This window comes from Juglans microcarpa x Juglans regia, chromosome 6D, assembly GCF_004785595.1.
Source record: "Juglans microcarpa x Juglans regia isolate MS1-56 chromosome 6D, Jm3101_v1.0, whole genome shotgun sequence".
NCBI classification, from domain to species: Eukaryota; Viridiplantae; Streptophyta; class Magnoliopsida; order Fagales; family Juglandaceae; genus Juglans; species Juglans microcarpa x Juglans regia.
The window spans coordinates 31646560-31661237 of record NC_054604.1 but is presented as its reverse complement, the minus strand read 5'-3'; the positions used below and the strand labels follow the sequence as shown (position 1 = coordinate 31661237).

At 36.2% G+C, this 14678-nt stretch overlaps 2 protein-coding genes across 8 annotated transcripts; one reads left to right on the top strand and one right to left on the bottom strand.

Moving 5' to 3' along the window:
• The first annotated feature begins 1102 nt into the window (after positions 1-1102).
• Positions 1103-3894, top strand: LOC121234523 (DEAD-box ATP-dependent RNA helicase 47, mitochondrial). Its single transcript, XM_041130481.1, has 2 exons — positions 1103-1253; positions 2155-3894. Exon 2 carries the CDS (start codon positions 2158-2160, stop codon positions 3835-3837), a length of 1680 nt encoding a protein of 559 aa, XP_040986415.1. The 5' UTR covers positions 1103-1253; positions 2155-2157; the 3' UTR covers positions 3838-3894.
• A 1201-nt stretch (positions 3895-5095) lies between these two features.
• On the bottom strand, positions 5096-13134 carry LOC121234524 (bifunctional UDP-glucose 4-epimerase and UDP-xylose 4-epimerase 1-like). 7 transcript variants are annotated; one of them, XM_041130486.1, is made up of 15 exons: positions 12951-13134; positions 12673-12859; positions 11204-11685; positions 10418-10436; positions 10255-10341; positions 8620-8845; positions 8261-8310; positions 7809-7944; positions 7391-7492; positions 7037-7264; positions 6746-6827; positions 6483-6565; positions 6318-6409; positions 5993-6081; positions 5096-5555 (listed from the first exon to the last, which is right to left on the bottom strand). In XM_041130486.1, exons 5-14 carry the CDS (start codon positions 10275-10277, stop codon positions 5997-5999), a joined length of 1107 nt encoding a protein of 368 aa, XP_040986420.1. In that variant the 5' UTR covers positions 10278-10341; positions 10418-10436; positions 11204-11685; positions 12673-12859; positions 12951-13134; the 3' UTR covers positions 5096-5555; positions 5993-5996. The 7 variants fall into 7 exon arrangements, with proteins under 7 accessions (XP_040986420.1, XP_040986418.1, XP_040986417.1 ...); XM_041130484.1 differs by lacking the exon at positions 5096-5555 and adding an exon at positions 10510-10708 and having other exon boundaries at positions 5806-6081; positions 12951-13132; XM_041130483.1 differs by lacking the exon at positions 5096-5555 and adding an exon at positions 10556-10708 and having other exon boundaries at positions 5806-6081; positions 12951-13132.
• Between the last annotated feature and the right edge of the window lie 1544 nt (positions 13135-14678).

Genomic DNA, 14678 nt, shown 5'->3' with positions numbered 1-14678 from the left:
GGATTCAACTTTTGAGCAGGTGGCCAAAAGTTAAAAAATAGTATATTAGCCAAACTTTACCAAAAGATTTAACTCAACCAATATTAATGCTATAATATCATTAAAAAACAAAGCCTACAGATCCGAGTTTCGCCAGAAGCTTCATCTTCATTCTCCATCTCTATCGCTCTTTTCTTAGTTTATTTTTCTTCCTTCAAGGTTGAAAAAGTCAGATTTACAGTTTTCCGGCAACTCTCGAGAGACATATGTAGTACAAGAAGACTCCTAGACCGTAAATCTTTCATAGGATAATGGCAGTTTTGCATAAATCATCGCGAGTGGTCCTCACACTCCACCCCTTCCAATAGCTCTTCTCGCCACACCTACCGGATCACTTGAATTGTTACCACCAGATCTTTCAAATCTGAATTTTGTGGCTGAAAAGAGATAAGCTTATTGCCTTCACACGTTGTCAAAGTCTACCGGAGTTAGTCCAAACTGTAATTCATCATTTTTCGTTCTTGTTTTCCTTATTGTATAGTAAAAACAAAAAGAAGTTCTTTTCTTGGTTGGTTTGTCCATAAATGTTGACTCCTCCCTTTCTATGAAATGTGAGATTGGGTCTCTATTTAGACATAATGGTCTCTCGTGGACATTTGTCTGTAGAGAGTATTAGAAGTAGTGAAGTCCAGACCAGTTCAATAGTATACTGGTAGAGCTCCAAATAGTTGATATGGAGATATCCTTAAATGTATCTGGTTATAGATGTAAATTTCTCTTGATGAATGAATGACCGATGACATTTTTCTTAAAAAAAATATCATAATAATAATAATAATAATTGCAATATTTACTTGAAGATTGTAATAAAACTGAAATGAAATATTATTTTTTGTCTTGTATTTTGTCATCTTTATCGTATTTACTAATATGCCATATTTTAAAGTGATTATATATATATTTTTTTTGAAGAGAAAAGTGATTATATATTTATGTGATTTATATATAAAATTATTTAAAATATATTAAATCAACTAGTGAGAATCATAAAATGCGAAATTGAAATTTATAGTATTGTGCCTCCAACACGGGACAAGCGCCGGCACAGCTCCAAACGACGACGTAACACTTGATCTATTCGTGGTTGAGTTTGCGATACAAAGTACAAACCAATATAACCATCCCCTCGAAGCAGTCATCTTCTCATCCGAGCTCTGCTCTGCTCTGCAAGAAGGCCACGGGGAACATCGTTTGAGCTACCAACGACATTGAAAGTATGCTTCTCACTTCGCCTCTTTCTATCTATCTTTTGGTTCTTCCAAGTGTGAGAATCTTAGTTCTTAAGACAAATATTTTAGTCCTACTTTTGTTATCTGGTTTCGCTTGACCATTTTGTGGGTATAGAACATTGACGGCTTGAGTTATTTTTCTTGGTTTTCCAAAGAAATAAAAACTTGGCCTTATTAATAACGCGTTTCAGTTTCTATCTAGTTCCTTCTCCGAACTCTACACACTTCCATCATTTGGCACGACCGTTGTTTGACAAAGTGCCTCAACCAATGGGTAATGGGTTTTGTTTGGCTTCAAGTGATTAAAGAATCAGGAATCTCAGTGTTCGATTATGTTGTATAAGTAATACTGAGATAAAAGACTAATGATATCGAATAAGAATTATACAGCATCATCAAACAAAACGTTTGGTTTAGAAGCAAGTTCTAAACTTTTAGCGCCCTTATAATGAATGGCTGATACATGAAAATGTTATTATGAAAGAATGTAAATGATTGGAAGGTTTCAGTTGATATATTTATCTGTGGAAAATATTTTATTATCTGCTCTAGCTGTTCTATATTCTGCAATTTCACAGTTGAACTTGAAAAACCAGAATATTGAGTTTTTAGCACCCATTCCTTGATGATTTTTATTTGTTTAGTTGGTTTGCTCATTTACTACATTGTGATAACTTTAAATATATTTTTATGAGCATATGGGTTGTAGATAAGTTGAATAGCTAGTTCTGGGATGTGTAGGAACTAGATGATAATTGTTTTGTTGCATCATAGTTTATTATCTTAAAATTGTAGCTTGAGCTTGAGCAGCCAGGGGTTTTCTTGTGCTGCCGGAATAAGCTATTGCAAAGAAGTTAAATGATTACTGATTAAAAAATCTTTACAGAGGATGCCAACATTAACCTCAACACGGTTGCTTCTTCTTGTTGGTGAGTCGTCACCTTTCAAGAAGCTATCACATGTGTCTAGGACAGCTTGGGTGCACAGAAGCATACGTTTTTTTAGTAGGGTTGAGCGGGACTCTGGGCTCCTCACTCTTGCAAACCTTGGGCACAAGAGTGAATTTGAAGCAACAGACAAGAACAAAGCAAATAAATATAAGCAGTTGAGTTCTCCTATTGAAGGTCCTAAGAGGAAACTCAATGCAGCTGGAAGTAATGAAATCAAGGCAGTTGAGAGAAAAAAATTGCTTGAAATAGAGTCAGCTCCATTTGCGGCAAAATCTTTTTCTGAGCTTGGCCTCCCGCCTTTATTAATAGAGAGGTTAGAGGGTGAAGGCTTTACGGTTCCAACTGATGTACAGTCTGCAGCGATTCCTACCATACTAAAGAGTCACGATGTTGTGATTCAGTCTTACACTGGTTCAGGAAAAACATTGGCTTATCTTCTTCCTATACTCTCTGAAGTAGGCCCTCTTATGAAGAAATTTTCTGATGATGATGATGGGAAATCTGCAAAGAAAATGGAGATAGAAGCAGTAATTGTGGCTCCCTCCAGGGAGCTGGGCATGCAAATAGTAAGGGAGGTTGAGAAGATTTTGGGACCTGCAGACAAAAGGGTGGTTCAGCAGCTTGTAGGGGGTGCAAACCGATCAAGGCAGGAAGAAGCTCTCAAGAAAAACAAGCCAGCCATTGTCGTCGGTACACCTGGTCGGATTGCTGAGATTAGTGCATCTGGAAAGCTTCACACTCATGGATGTCGTTTCTTGGTCTTAGATGAAGTGGATGAGCTACTTTCATTTAATTTCCGAGAGGACATGCACCGAATACTAGAACATGTAGGTAGGAGATCAGGTGCAGACCCTCGTGGAGCAAAAAGCACACTTCCCCAACGGTCTGAACGCCAGACCATCATGGTGTCTGCAACAGTGCCATTTTCAGTAATAAGGGCAGCCAGGAGCTGGGGTCATGATCCACTCCTTGTCCAAGCCAAAAAAGTCACCACACTTGAATCCCTCCCTCCGTCGGGACCCATTAAATTGTCGGGGCCCATGTCCACTTCAGGTTCAAACTCAAATGCGCAGCCTCAGCCAGCGGTAGAGAGCCTGCCCCCCTCTTTAAAACACTACCATTGTGTCACAAAGTTACAACACAAGGTTGATACATTGCGAAGATGTGTACACGCACTTGATGCCAAGTCCATTATAGCTTTCATGAACCACACAAAGCAGCTGAAGGATGCTGTCTTCAAGCTAGAGGCTCGTGGGATGAAAGCTGCAGAACTTCATGGTGATCTTGGGAAGCTTGCTAGATCGACAACTTTAAAAAAATTCAAGAATGGGGAGTTGAGAGTTCTTGTGACAAATGAGCTATCGGCCAGGGGTTTGGATGTGGCAGAATGTGATCTTGTGGTTAATCTGGACTTGCCCACAGACTCAATTCATTATGCACATCGAGCTGGCCGGACGGGTCGGCTTGGTAGGAAAGGTACTGTGGTAACCATATGTGAAGAGCGAGAAGTTTTTGTCGTGAAGAAGCTGCAGAAGCAGCTTGGCATTCCCATTACAGCTTGTGAGTTCACAGAGGGCAAGCTTGTTATAACTGAAGTGAAAACTCTAGCTGTAAGTTGACTACATTTTACATCATCAGCTTACTATCTTCCTGAATCAACATAGATAAATTTTCTATGGCCTTTTTTTCCTTGCTTCTGTCCGGATATATTAGATGTATGTTCTATGGGCTAGTCCATTCGTGCATCAGTTGCTGATTGCAAGGTAATCCACTAAACAGGGACGCTCCACATAAATGACAATTTTGTGCGGAACTTGAAGTTCTTACTGGGAAAAGAAATACAAACCAACCCCACCAAAAGAATTATCCATGCTTTTGCCTAATAAGTAGGGAAGGGTTTTTTTTGGAAAGAAGGGGGGGGGGGGGGGGGGGGGGGGGTGTTAAGTAGGGAAGTTGCTTGAGGAGTTTGCTCATGAATGCAATGTCTTACATGAGTAACCCGAAGCATCATCAGACAATTCTCTTACAGAGCTTGTAAGCTGACAAGAAAGTACAAGTGGCAATGGCAAGGAAAGTTTCAAAATTCATGAATTGATGATGGTTGCTTTCCAGAGTGATGCAGCTTTGCTCAATCTGGCGTGTGGCCCTTATTGCTACTAAAATGATGACATGAGGAGGTAACCCACTAACAGGTAGATGCTACCAATGAAGCATCCTTCGGGAGAGATATTTTATTACAAAAAGAAGAATATATAAGTTATTGAAGAAACAGAGTTAGCAAAATGGGCGTGATCACTCAACTTGGTTTTGCCAGTTGATTATCAATTGATTTAGGCCACATGTAAGATTAGAAGCTATTAATCACTACCTCAAAATCTGACCCCCAGTGCACTACTTTAGGCTGAAATCGTTTCTATTTAACAATTCCACCCGTCATTCCAGAAAACAATGTATAATGGGTTTTTGCGGGTTGGAGTAAACCAAATGATGCATATTGGAATTGGGTGTTGGACAAGACTACAGGATACCACTGGAGAAATATAGGCCGTTGATCAACAGTAAATAACTAACACATCTCTATCTTCTTTCATTTCATTCCGTTGGCTCTTTTATCTCGTAAAGACTCCTTAAGCTTGCTTCTGCTGAATTTGGGGACTCCTATAGTCCAAATTTGACTTATTTATGGAGAGAGCTTGGGTTCTTGTAGTAGTTAGTAGTAGGAATGTGAATGACAATGTTTGCAAGCCGATCCCCTTGGTGTAATGGTTAATGGTCATTCCTCCAACCAGTGGATTGTCTTTTTGTCGATGGCTGAGGAGACCCACTTGATCTAAGAGGAAGAAGACAGGCAATGGAAAGCAAAATTTCACGTCAACCTTCTTCAGCCAGCTTATGTTCTCTTCTTATTTCGAAGTAAAAAAAAAAAAAAAAAATGATTCCTGTTATTTTTATTTTTATTTTTGTTCGATGACAAAAAATGCTGATGCCAAAGCTACGGCTTATCCTCTCTCGCCTCGAAACCGGCACGGCCCTATCAACTTTGTCGTGCAATTTGCATATACTTTCTTTGGATGCTTTTAAGTTTGAAGAGACAAAATTCCCTCAATAACACTGCAAAAGATAAAGAGGCTTCGTTTTACGATTTGCTTCATTACCGAGAAGCTTATTTTTGGGCGTAAGATACTGAAATTCACCCTCCACTGTCAGCAACCTGTAGCGACGGGAGCTGCCACAACCAAAATCGCATGCTGATTCATGGCGTAATCACAACGGCAAAAATTGGAAGTGCAGACTCCAGAGTCTAAGCACAACTAGCGGCAGGTTTTGAATCTTTCATCTGAAATTATTTGGGTCATTCGGATCCCTGTTAAGGAACTTAAAAGAGTTGGGGAAGATTGATCAAAGATCATCCACTTTGAAATTCATATCTGTTTGATTAGGTGAGAGTTTATCCCAACGATGACAGAATTACCCATATTAAACAGTAATTTGAAGGGAACATTTTTTTATTTCTAATTGTAATAAATTGCAAATTGCATACTTATGTAACATGGTATTTCAATTATCTTAAATTATCAAACTTGACATTTAATATAAAAATTGGATGACGAGGCTAAACAGAAGCAAAACTATTGCTTCGAAAATTACATATGTTATATAGATTACTTAACAAATTTATTTTCCTAGATGGCTAGGCAGATAGCTCAAAAAATGTGGAATGTGATCCGGTAAAATGTGATAACAAAGGGTTTGTACAACTCGTACATTACGCACCATATCATGGCTTGGACTGGTATCCCCATGGATTGGTGCTTGCCCATTTCCATTGGTCCCTGCACATCTCCTGAATACCATATTTCGCCCTGAAAAAAGCACCAATGTAGCTGAAAGAACTATCATTGCCAAGAGACATACAAACATTATCAGACATTTATCAGCAATATAATCATGGCCATAGGATAGTCAGAGTAGTAGCACAATCAAGTAAGTTATAGAGGATCCATCTCATAGACAAAGTTGCAGCATCAGGAACATGAAAGAATGCCGCCATTGTAATGCAACTTAAAATGCATATAAAAAGCATAAAATAACCGCATACTTCCATCCAAGTTCTTTCTCTGCTTTCTCTGTAGAAGCATAAACAGCAGTAGCATCTCCTGGCCTCCTTGGGCATAGCTTAATGGGGATTTTCTAAAACACGTAATATAAGAAAAAATTAGCATTTTTCCAATATTTACAAGAGAGAAGGGGGAGGGGGAGTCACCTTGCCAGAAGCTTTCTCAAATGCAGCGACCATTTCAAGCACAGATGTGCCACAGCCCGTCCCCAAGTTGTAGGCCGTGCAACCTAGAAGAGTAATCTGTTAATTCACTTTTACCTTACCCAAATGCTAAAGCACGATTGTTGTAGAAACCCCAAGATGATGTATTGGCTCAAAAACATGGAAATTGTTGAATGCACAACAAACATTTAACAGGTGGCAGCAAATTCATCAACATCTAAATATGTATGATGAAAAATGAAAACCTATATTCTCTGTTGTGAAAAGCTTCCGAAGAGCAGCAATGTGACCATCTGCCAAGTCCATGACATGGATGTAATCTCGGATCTGTTTATCAGAAGCACAATTGCCACTTTGTAAGCAAAAGAGAAAGTCACTTCAATTAAAGTTTTGCGATGACAGAAAGTCAAATATTAGTACGAGGCTTACAAATTATTCTAAGTGGAATACACAACTACATATGGTCTACATTAAACAGGTGCATCAGAAATCTTATCCAATCCTACTCAAGATTCTTTACTGGAAAAAGAACATACCGCACTACCGTCCTTTGTTGGATAATCATGACCATATACGTTAAGCTCAGGCAATCTCCCAACAGCTACTTGCTGTATGTACGGCATGAGATTGTTTGGGATACCCTTTGGATCTTCACCAATTCTACCACTCTCATGAGCCCCAACAGGATTGAAGTACCTAAGTAGTATAATTCTCCAATCTGGCTCTGCCAACTGAATATCTCGAGCAATTTCCTCAGAGAAAAGCTAGAAAGATAAAATAAATACAATGTTGGGGAAAAAAGAAAAAGCACTCCTCTGAACACAAGAAAACCCATGGGTAGTATACAAAGAATTGCTAAAGAAAACTTATTGAGGACAAAATATTTATACCTTGGTCCTTCCATAGGGATTCATAGCTTGCAACTTGAAATCCTCAACACAAGGTATTTTTTCAGGTTGACCATAAACAGTTGCAGATGATGAGAAAACCATCTACTTCCCCACATGCAAATATTACTTTTGTCAGTAGGGGTAGAACATAACAACAAGTGACGAAATCCATACAAAAAGGTGCACACGCTGAGATTAAGCATATCTGTATTCAAGTTCAACAGCTGGAGATGAATGCTATAACTACTCAGGACAGGTAAAAGAATCAGACACTGAACATTACAACCTTCAGAATTTAGTGGTTAGATATCTTATTCACTTCCGGATATCTGCTATTCCTATTTGCCATCATATAACTCACAGTTGCTGGATTCTAAAACAAGACAAATAAGCTCAAGAAATTAAATCAGAGGTGCACCTTTTTGCAATTGTATTTTGCCATAACCTCGTAAAGATTGATAGTACCAACTAGATTGTTATCGAAATAGCGGCGGGGATGCGCAACACTCTCCCCAACAGCTTTTAGGCCAGCAAAATGGATCACAGCATCAAATCTGTCTCAAATTAGGCAAAAATGGCATCACAAAAGAACGCTCTGAAAAAGTCACAAATTCTTTTTCCTTGAAAAGGTTTTCAGGAAAAGAAAAAAAAGAAGAAGGATTTTAAAAGATCCACAAGTATCTTCTTTGTTTTTTTGAATGATTCACACGTATCTATGGAGATCTTTTACATTAAATCTCCAGAACAAGAAAGTGAACAAAATTGAAAATCTTAGAACTGCTGGCAAAACCGAAGATCACCCTGCAATTGGTATAATCGTGTTGAAATATATTAAAACTAGAAAAAGGCGACTCAGATTAATTAACAGACCGTGTTTGAGAAAAGAGCTTCTCCAAGTCGTCCTTGTTCCGAAGATCACCCTGCAACCAAACCAACACATAGAACGATGAAATCAAGCCAAAACCCCAACCTGAGTTTAATTGCCAATAAACTGCTTGGAGAATGGATGAAAATACGAATGCCCCCATTCATTCGACACTAATAAAATTTAATTGAGTTCTATCACTTGCCCTCAGTAAACCATAATCGAGTTCTCTTACTAGAAAATAAAAAATGAGCATTACCAGTAATTTCGTTTATTCTTTAACTCATTTTCTCGAAAACCAAAACACAAAAGATTATAGAGACTCAAAGGGGAAAAAAAAGAAAGAAAGAGGGAAATCTGGTACCAGATGGAATCGGAGTTTCTGAGAAAGTTCGGGCCCCACCAAGTCCCGGATCCTATCAACGGCCACCGTAACAGAATTGTCAAGATTGTCAAGGATGGAAACCCTAAACTCCTCCTTGAGCAGCTGGACAACGGTGTGAGAGCCAATGAACCCGGCCCCGCCGGTCACAAGAATCTTCCGCTCCGACGATACCATCTCAAACCAAAACACAGCAAAACAGAAAAATCTATCGAGAAAAAGTAGCAGAGAGAGAGAGAGAGAGAGAGAGAGAGAGAGCAGAAGCACGTAACAGCGGGGATTGAGCGAATCGAGAGAGTGTGTCAGAAATAGGGATAAAAAGCAAAGACAGTGAGGCAGAGAGAGAGAGAGAGAGACGCAGAAAGCAACAGTGTGTTTGTTTTGGCGCGCTTTCCATTCGGTACCGTTTTGATGGTTATAGAGTCAAATCATGCGACTCCGACAACCTCAACCTCAAAAGTCTTGGGATGATATATAAATATAAAATCACTAAAAATATTATTAATTTATAATTTAAAATAATAAAATTTAAAATAAATAATAATAATAATAATAAATTCATAGCGGGTCATTTATTTTATTTTTTATAATTTATTAAATCTTAATTGTCAAATTTGTAAAGCTACGGGCTAAATAAAGGAAATCCCATTATAATAACGTGTAATATAAAAACCTTGGCACATTTAATTTAAAAATTGCTTCGTTAATCACAAAGTTTGGGCTTAAAAAGCCACATTCTGCAAAAATTACATCTATTTTCCATGAAAATATCATGAGAATAGGAACGAACTTTTTGAGTTATTAACAGTGTTCTTTTCTTCCTAAGGTGTTTGGGTAATTACTATTCACTTCCACACTCCACACACTTTTTCATAAGGTGTGAGAGTATTTTTCATAGGATATGAAAGTATTTTTCATAGGATATAAGTGTAGAGTAGTAAATAGTGATTGATGAGAATAATTTTTTCTTCATAATTATGAGTTGCAATAGAGAGAATAAATACATACAAGATGAAATTCAGGGCAGTCACTTCAGAAAAGAAAAATGATTTACACACAATATTTTTTACAATATTTTACACAACTAAGTTTTAAATGAGAGGTATTTTTGTAAAACATCTTATAAAAGTAACATCATTTTACAAAAATACCCTCATTTTATAACATTGTTGTATAATGTGTTGTGTAATGTGTTGTGTGTATATCATTACTCATCGGAATTCTTAAACACTGGATTGAACAAGAATTGGTATAGTGGTATCTGACTGTATATAAACAAGAATTACGCCTTACATCCCATACATAATGCAAAATACAAAACATGTAGCACTATGTGATGCAAGGACAGTTGTCATGAGAGGACTGCTTTGCTGGATGAAGTAAAGACTACAGATGCCATCACCAAATATGCATTCTAAGAAGAATATGGATCACCCACTTTGCTTTCTTACAGAATAGCATATATCATCAAGCATCATATGTACACGCTCTAGTCAACTTCAGAATAATGTTCAGAATAAAGAGCACCAACTACCATATTTCAACATGATTCCTCTAAACTAACCTTCTCCGTTTGGAAAATCTACATCTTACAGCATTCAAGTCGATTTAGCTTACCTTTGATTGGATATGAAGTCCATTTTCCTCGAAAGATTACTAGTTATCAGAAATGGATCTTATCCACTCAAGGAATAGCATAGAGCAAATGCAATAAACACCTATTTAAATTCATTTCTCTCCACTGAATGTAGTTCACGAGCCTGTGATACATTTTATAGCATACACACAATAGAAAATACCTACCAAGAAAAGGAATCCAATTCAGTCATAGTATAACTCTAATGAATTAATCATATAGGGTATATTATTTACCAGAAGTTAGGATGATCAACTTGAAACACAGATTTCCATTTCATACATTTCAAATCTCTGAAAAGTGTTGGTTTGTCCGCCACAGAAATGCAGGGCTGTTAAGAAGACAAAAGGCACCAATTCCAGATCTTATAAGCATAACACAGCCATCTATACTGCTTAAGCAAGCCTAATAGACTGTAAGTTGATCAGACTGGTGCTGTATACAAAGAATCAAATTGAGAAATTTGTTAGCAACCTTATCTTCATTACTCGATCATTTCAAGGTATCAACATTGTATCTGCACAAATATTGGCATTTGGATATACAGTTGTAGATACTGATTTACCACATCTAAAAGAGACTGAATCCTCTTTTAAGTCGCCCATCTTTCGAGAGGGATAAAAACAACTGAACTTTCAGGTCTACGAAAGAAAGAGAGGAAACTACACTTCAGGTTTAGGAAGTCTGTGTTATCGACATCTTGTCTGTCACAAATAGATGAGACAGTACACTCAGGTGTGCAGATCACATTTAAAAAAATGTCAACAGCAACATCAGGAATGTTGGCTTTACCAGCCTTTGGGGAATTCTTTTTTCCTTATTATAGAAGTATTATTAAAGGTCATTGCCGAGTTCCTTAGTACCGATTCTGCTACTACCATACACATAAGTTGGAGTAGAACAGCAAAACGGGGTTGTTGGATGCCTTACATGATCATCGAAATTTGGAAATCCACTTTGTTCCACAGCATTGATTATATCATTCAGGAAAAAGGTAGATCAGAAGGCGAGCAACCGTGACATGTATCCACCATATTTAGCGAAACTCTATGGACTTTGTTTTTCTTGCAAACTTGACTCGTGTCCTCACAGAAGTTGTACACAGATTGTCAGATGCTTTGCCCATCATAACACCTGAGGCATAATCCCCTAACCTTCTAGGAAATTCAAGAATTTGCAAGCGATGGGAAGGACTTCAACAGAATTACATATTGTATTAGTGTAAGCAGATGCATCCAAGGGAAAATCCAAACGGGCTAATAAGGGCTTGTGTGCTTTATCATGGTTAGCATCGTCCATGCAAGATGTAGTGGTCATGACAGCTGCAGCAGCACCTGTTCCATCAAACTGTGTCCCATTTAGTGGATTTCTTGGTTCAGTTTCCCCTCTTTGTGAAATCTTGCCAGTAAATTCTGCCATTGAACAAATCTCTCTTCCATAAGCATTTCCAAGAATCGAATATGTAGAACAAAAAAGTCAACACTTGCCACTTTGTGATTGAGAGAGAGAGAGAACATTTCATTGAGACCCTGTCTCTCTATGTTAACCTCCATGCATTCAAGATTTGTTTTAGAACTGAGGAAATTGGAATATGTAGGTATGATTTCCAGACTGCAGAAATCATGAAAAAACATTTGCGAATATATCTATGTTTGCAGTTTCCAGGCTGCAAAATAGGTTCCCTAGCTAGAGCACTACGGCATTTACCTCTCTCGGCAGATATATACATATAGGTTCCCTAAAAATATTTGCGAAGTGATCAACATCCTCCAGTTTCCTGACTGCAAAAGAGGTTCCCTAAATATTTGCCAATATTTCTACTTTTGCACAGAGAGAGAGAGAGAGAGAGAGAGAGCTTAGAACAATATGTTGGGAGTTATGTTGGGAGTAAGTGCACTCATCAAATATGTTAGACGCCAGTGAGTACACAATGGGGGTACTTACACGAGTAAAAAATGGGGCTTATTTTCTTCGTAAACTTTTAGCAATGTATAAACAGGAAACCTTTGCATTACAGTTCCTCCTATTAATATAATCACTGATTTAATATTCTTCAAGTTTGTTTTACAAATCCTATATAGCTACCTGGAGCTTCTGGCAGTGAATATTGAACAAGAAAATAGAAATTTCAAAACAATTTTAGGAGACTGAGCTCTTTTTTTGTCCAGCTTCTTCTACTCGAACGTCTTGTTGGGCCAGTCTGCCTGCCTTCTTCAATAACAGAACACTTCATAGAAGATACAAACCCGACCAATTTCACCCATAAATAGAGGGCATCGATGACCAATAATGAAAATTAACTCAAAAAAAGATCATGGATTAGTCAAATTATCTGCCTTCCACTCAGAAAGCATTGTAAAGGGAACTACAGTTAGAGAAAGGGAGGGGGGGAGACATACCTTACAACAGATCTACACAGAACAGGGGTATCAGAATTGCCATCAGACAACGAAGCACACGAAGCGACTGTAATTTCGTTTGCTGAATCCACAGAAATTCCTCCTCCTCCTTCTTAACCTCTGCCAGACTACCATGATCCTTATCTTGAATCAGCTACCCAGCCACACTCGCAGAATTAAGAAGGATCTTGAACATCAAACAAACGAAAAATCCATTAGCATATACGGAATATGAAAATAGATTATCAAGAAGACCAACTTAACCCTGAAGAACACACATTAACCGAAAACGCAAACCAGATTTCATGAACATTACGTCCGCTTCCTGGAAAAACCGAGGAACCGAAACCAAGAATAAATCGAAGCTGCTAAAATTTACATTTGCTTCTGTTCCAACTAAAATTTACGTCTGCTTTTCAAGTTTGATATGATTTGAATTTGAATTTTTATAGTTTTTTAAGGGTAAAATTTTAAATTTGATATAAATGAAAGATCATATGTGTAGGGGTGTAACTGGTCTGGTCTGATTTTAGATAAAATTTAAGATCGAACCGGTATGTACCGGTATTGTATTTTTCAAAATCAATTACGTCCCGGTGACTCTCCTAAACCGATACCTCCGATTTTACTAGTTTCCGGTCCGGTTTTTTATTTTTTTAAAATGTAAAAAATATATAATAAAATATTACTTTTTATGATAAAATGTTATTAATAATTTAATATATATATATTATATTTAAAGCATATGATCAATTAAATTTTTATCTTTAAGATTAAACTTTTATTTAATAAATTACAATAACATTATATTATCTTATATATAATTATATTAATAACATATGATCAAATAAATTACAAATGTTTATATTTAAGATTAGCATTTTATGTTATAATTTATAAATTATAATATGAAATTATTTTATATATAATATATAATTATATATTAATATCATATATAAAAACTTATATATATAAATATTTTGTATAATATATAAAATTAATTTTTATATATATATTTTTTCCAACCAGTCCAGTCCTAAAAACTACGGAACTGAAACCGGACCAAATTCGGCCGGTTTTCATAATATAGAAATTGGTTTCGGATCGGACTGGTTCAAAACCGAACCAATCGGTCTGATTCGGTCCGATCCGAACTAATTTTCCAGTTTAAATTTATACCCTTACGTATGTGTATCTTTGGTCATATCACTGGAGTGTGAGTCCAAGCAAGACATTTCATTTTAATAAATAATAATGATAATGATTTATATAGAATTTAATTTAATGGAGTATATTTCTATAATATTTAAATTTTAAATAAAATAAATTTTAGTATTGTTAACAAGTGATGCCATACCATTAGTTGGTTGTTAAATAAATTATAAAATAATTATATGAATGTCATTATTTATATTTTTAAAAAAAGATTATAACATCTAAGATTGAGTATAAAAGAGTATGAATATGATTACACATTACCAAGCTAGCAAGAAAAATTATACCCATATATAATGATTTTAAAGGATTTCGATTATAGAAATTAAGTAGTGTTGAAAATAGAAGTAAACTTTATTGGAGTTGTTATAAATGTTGTATCTATTAAAATTTGATTTATCAAAAGGAACAAATTAATGAAGTATAGGTTGTGACTGTACATGCCCGAATGGCTTTATTTGTTTTTATAACTCTTCTCTTCTCAACTCAACTCATTTCATCTTATCTACTTTTTTAAATTCTAACATAAAATAAAATAAATAATTCAATTTTTTAAAATTTCAAAATAAAAATAATATTAAAAAAATATTTTTATAGTATTTTATTCAACTTTTAATTTTAATCTCAATTCATCTCATCTCATCTATGAAAACAAACGAGACCTAACGAGAGTCACTATATTACAATATAATAAATCTATTTGTAAGTTTTTTTTTTACATACCAAACGCACCGTTTACGTCTTATTTCTTTTAGACCCAATAAATAAGAGAATGTGAATGAATAATAGAC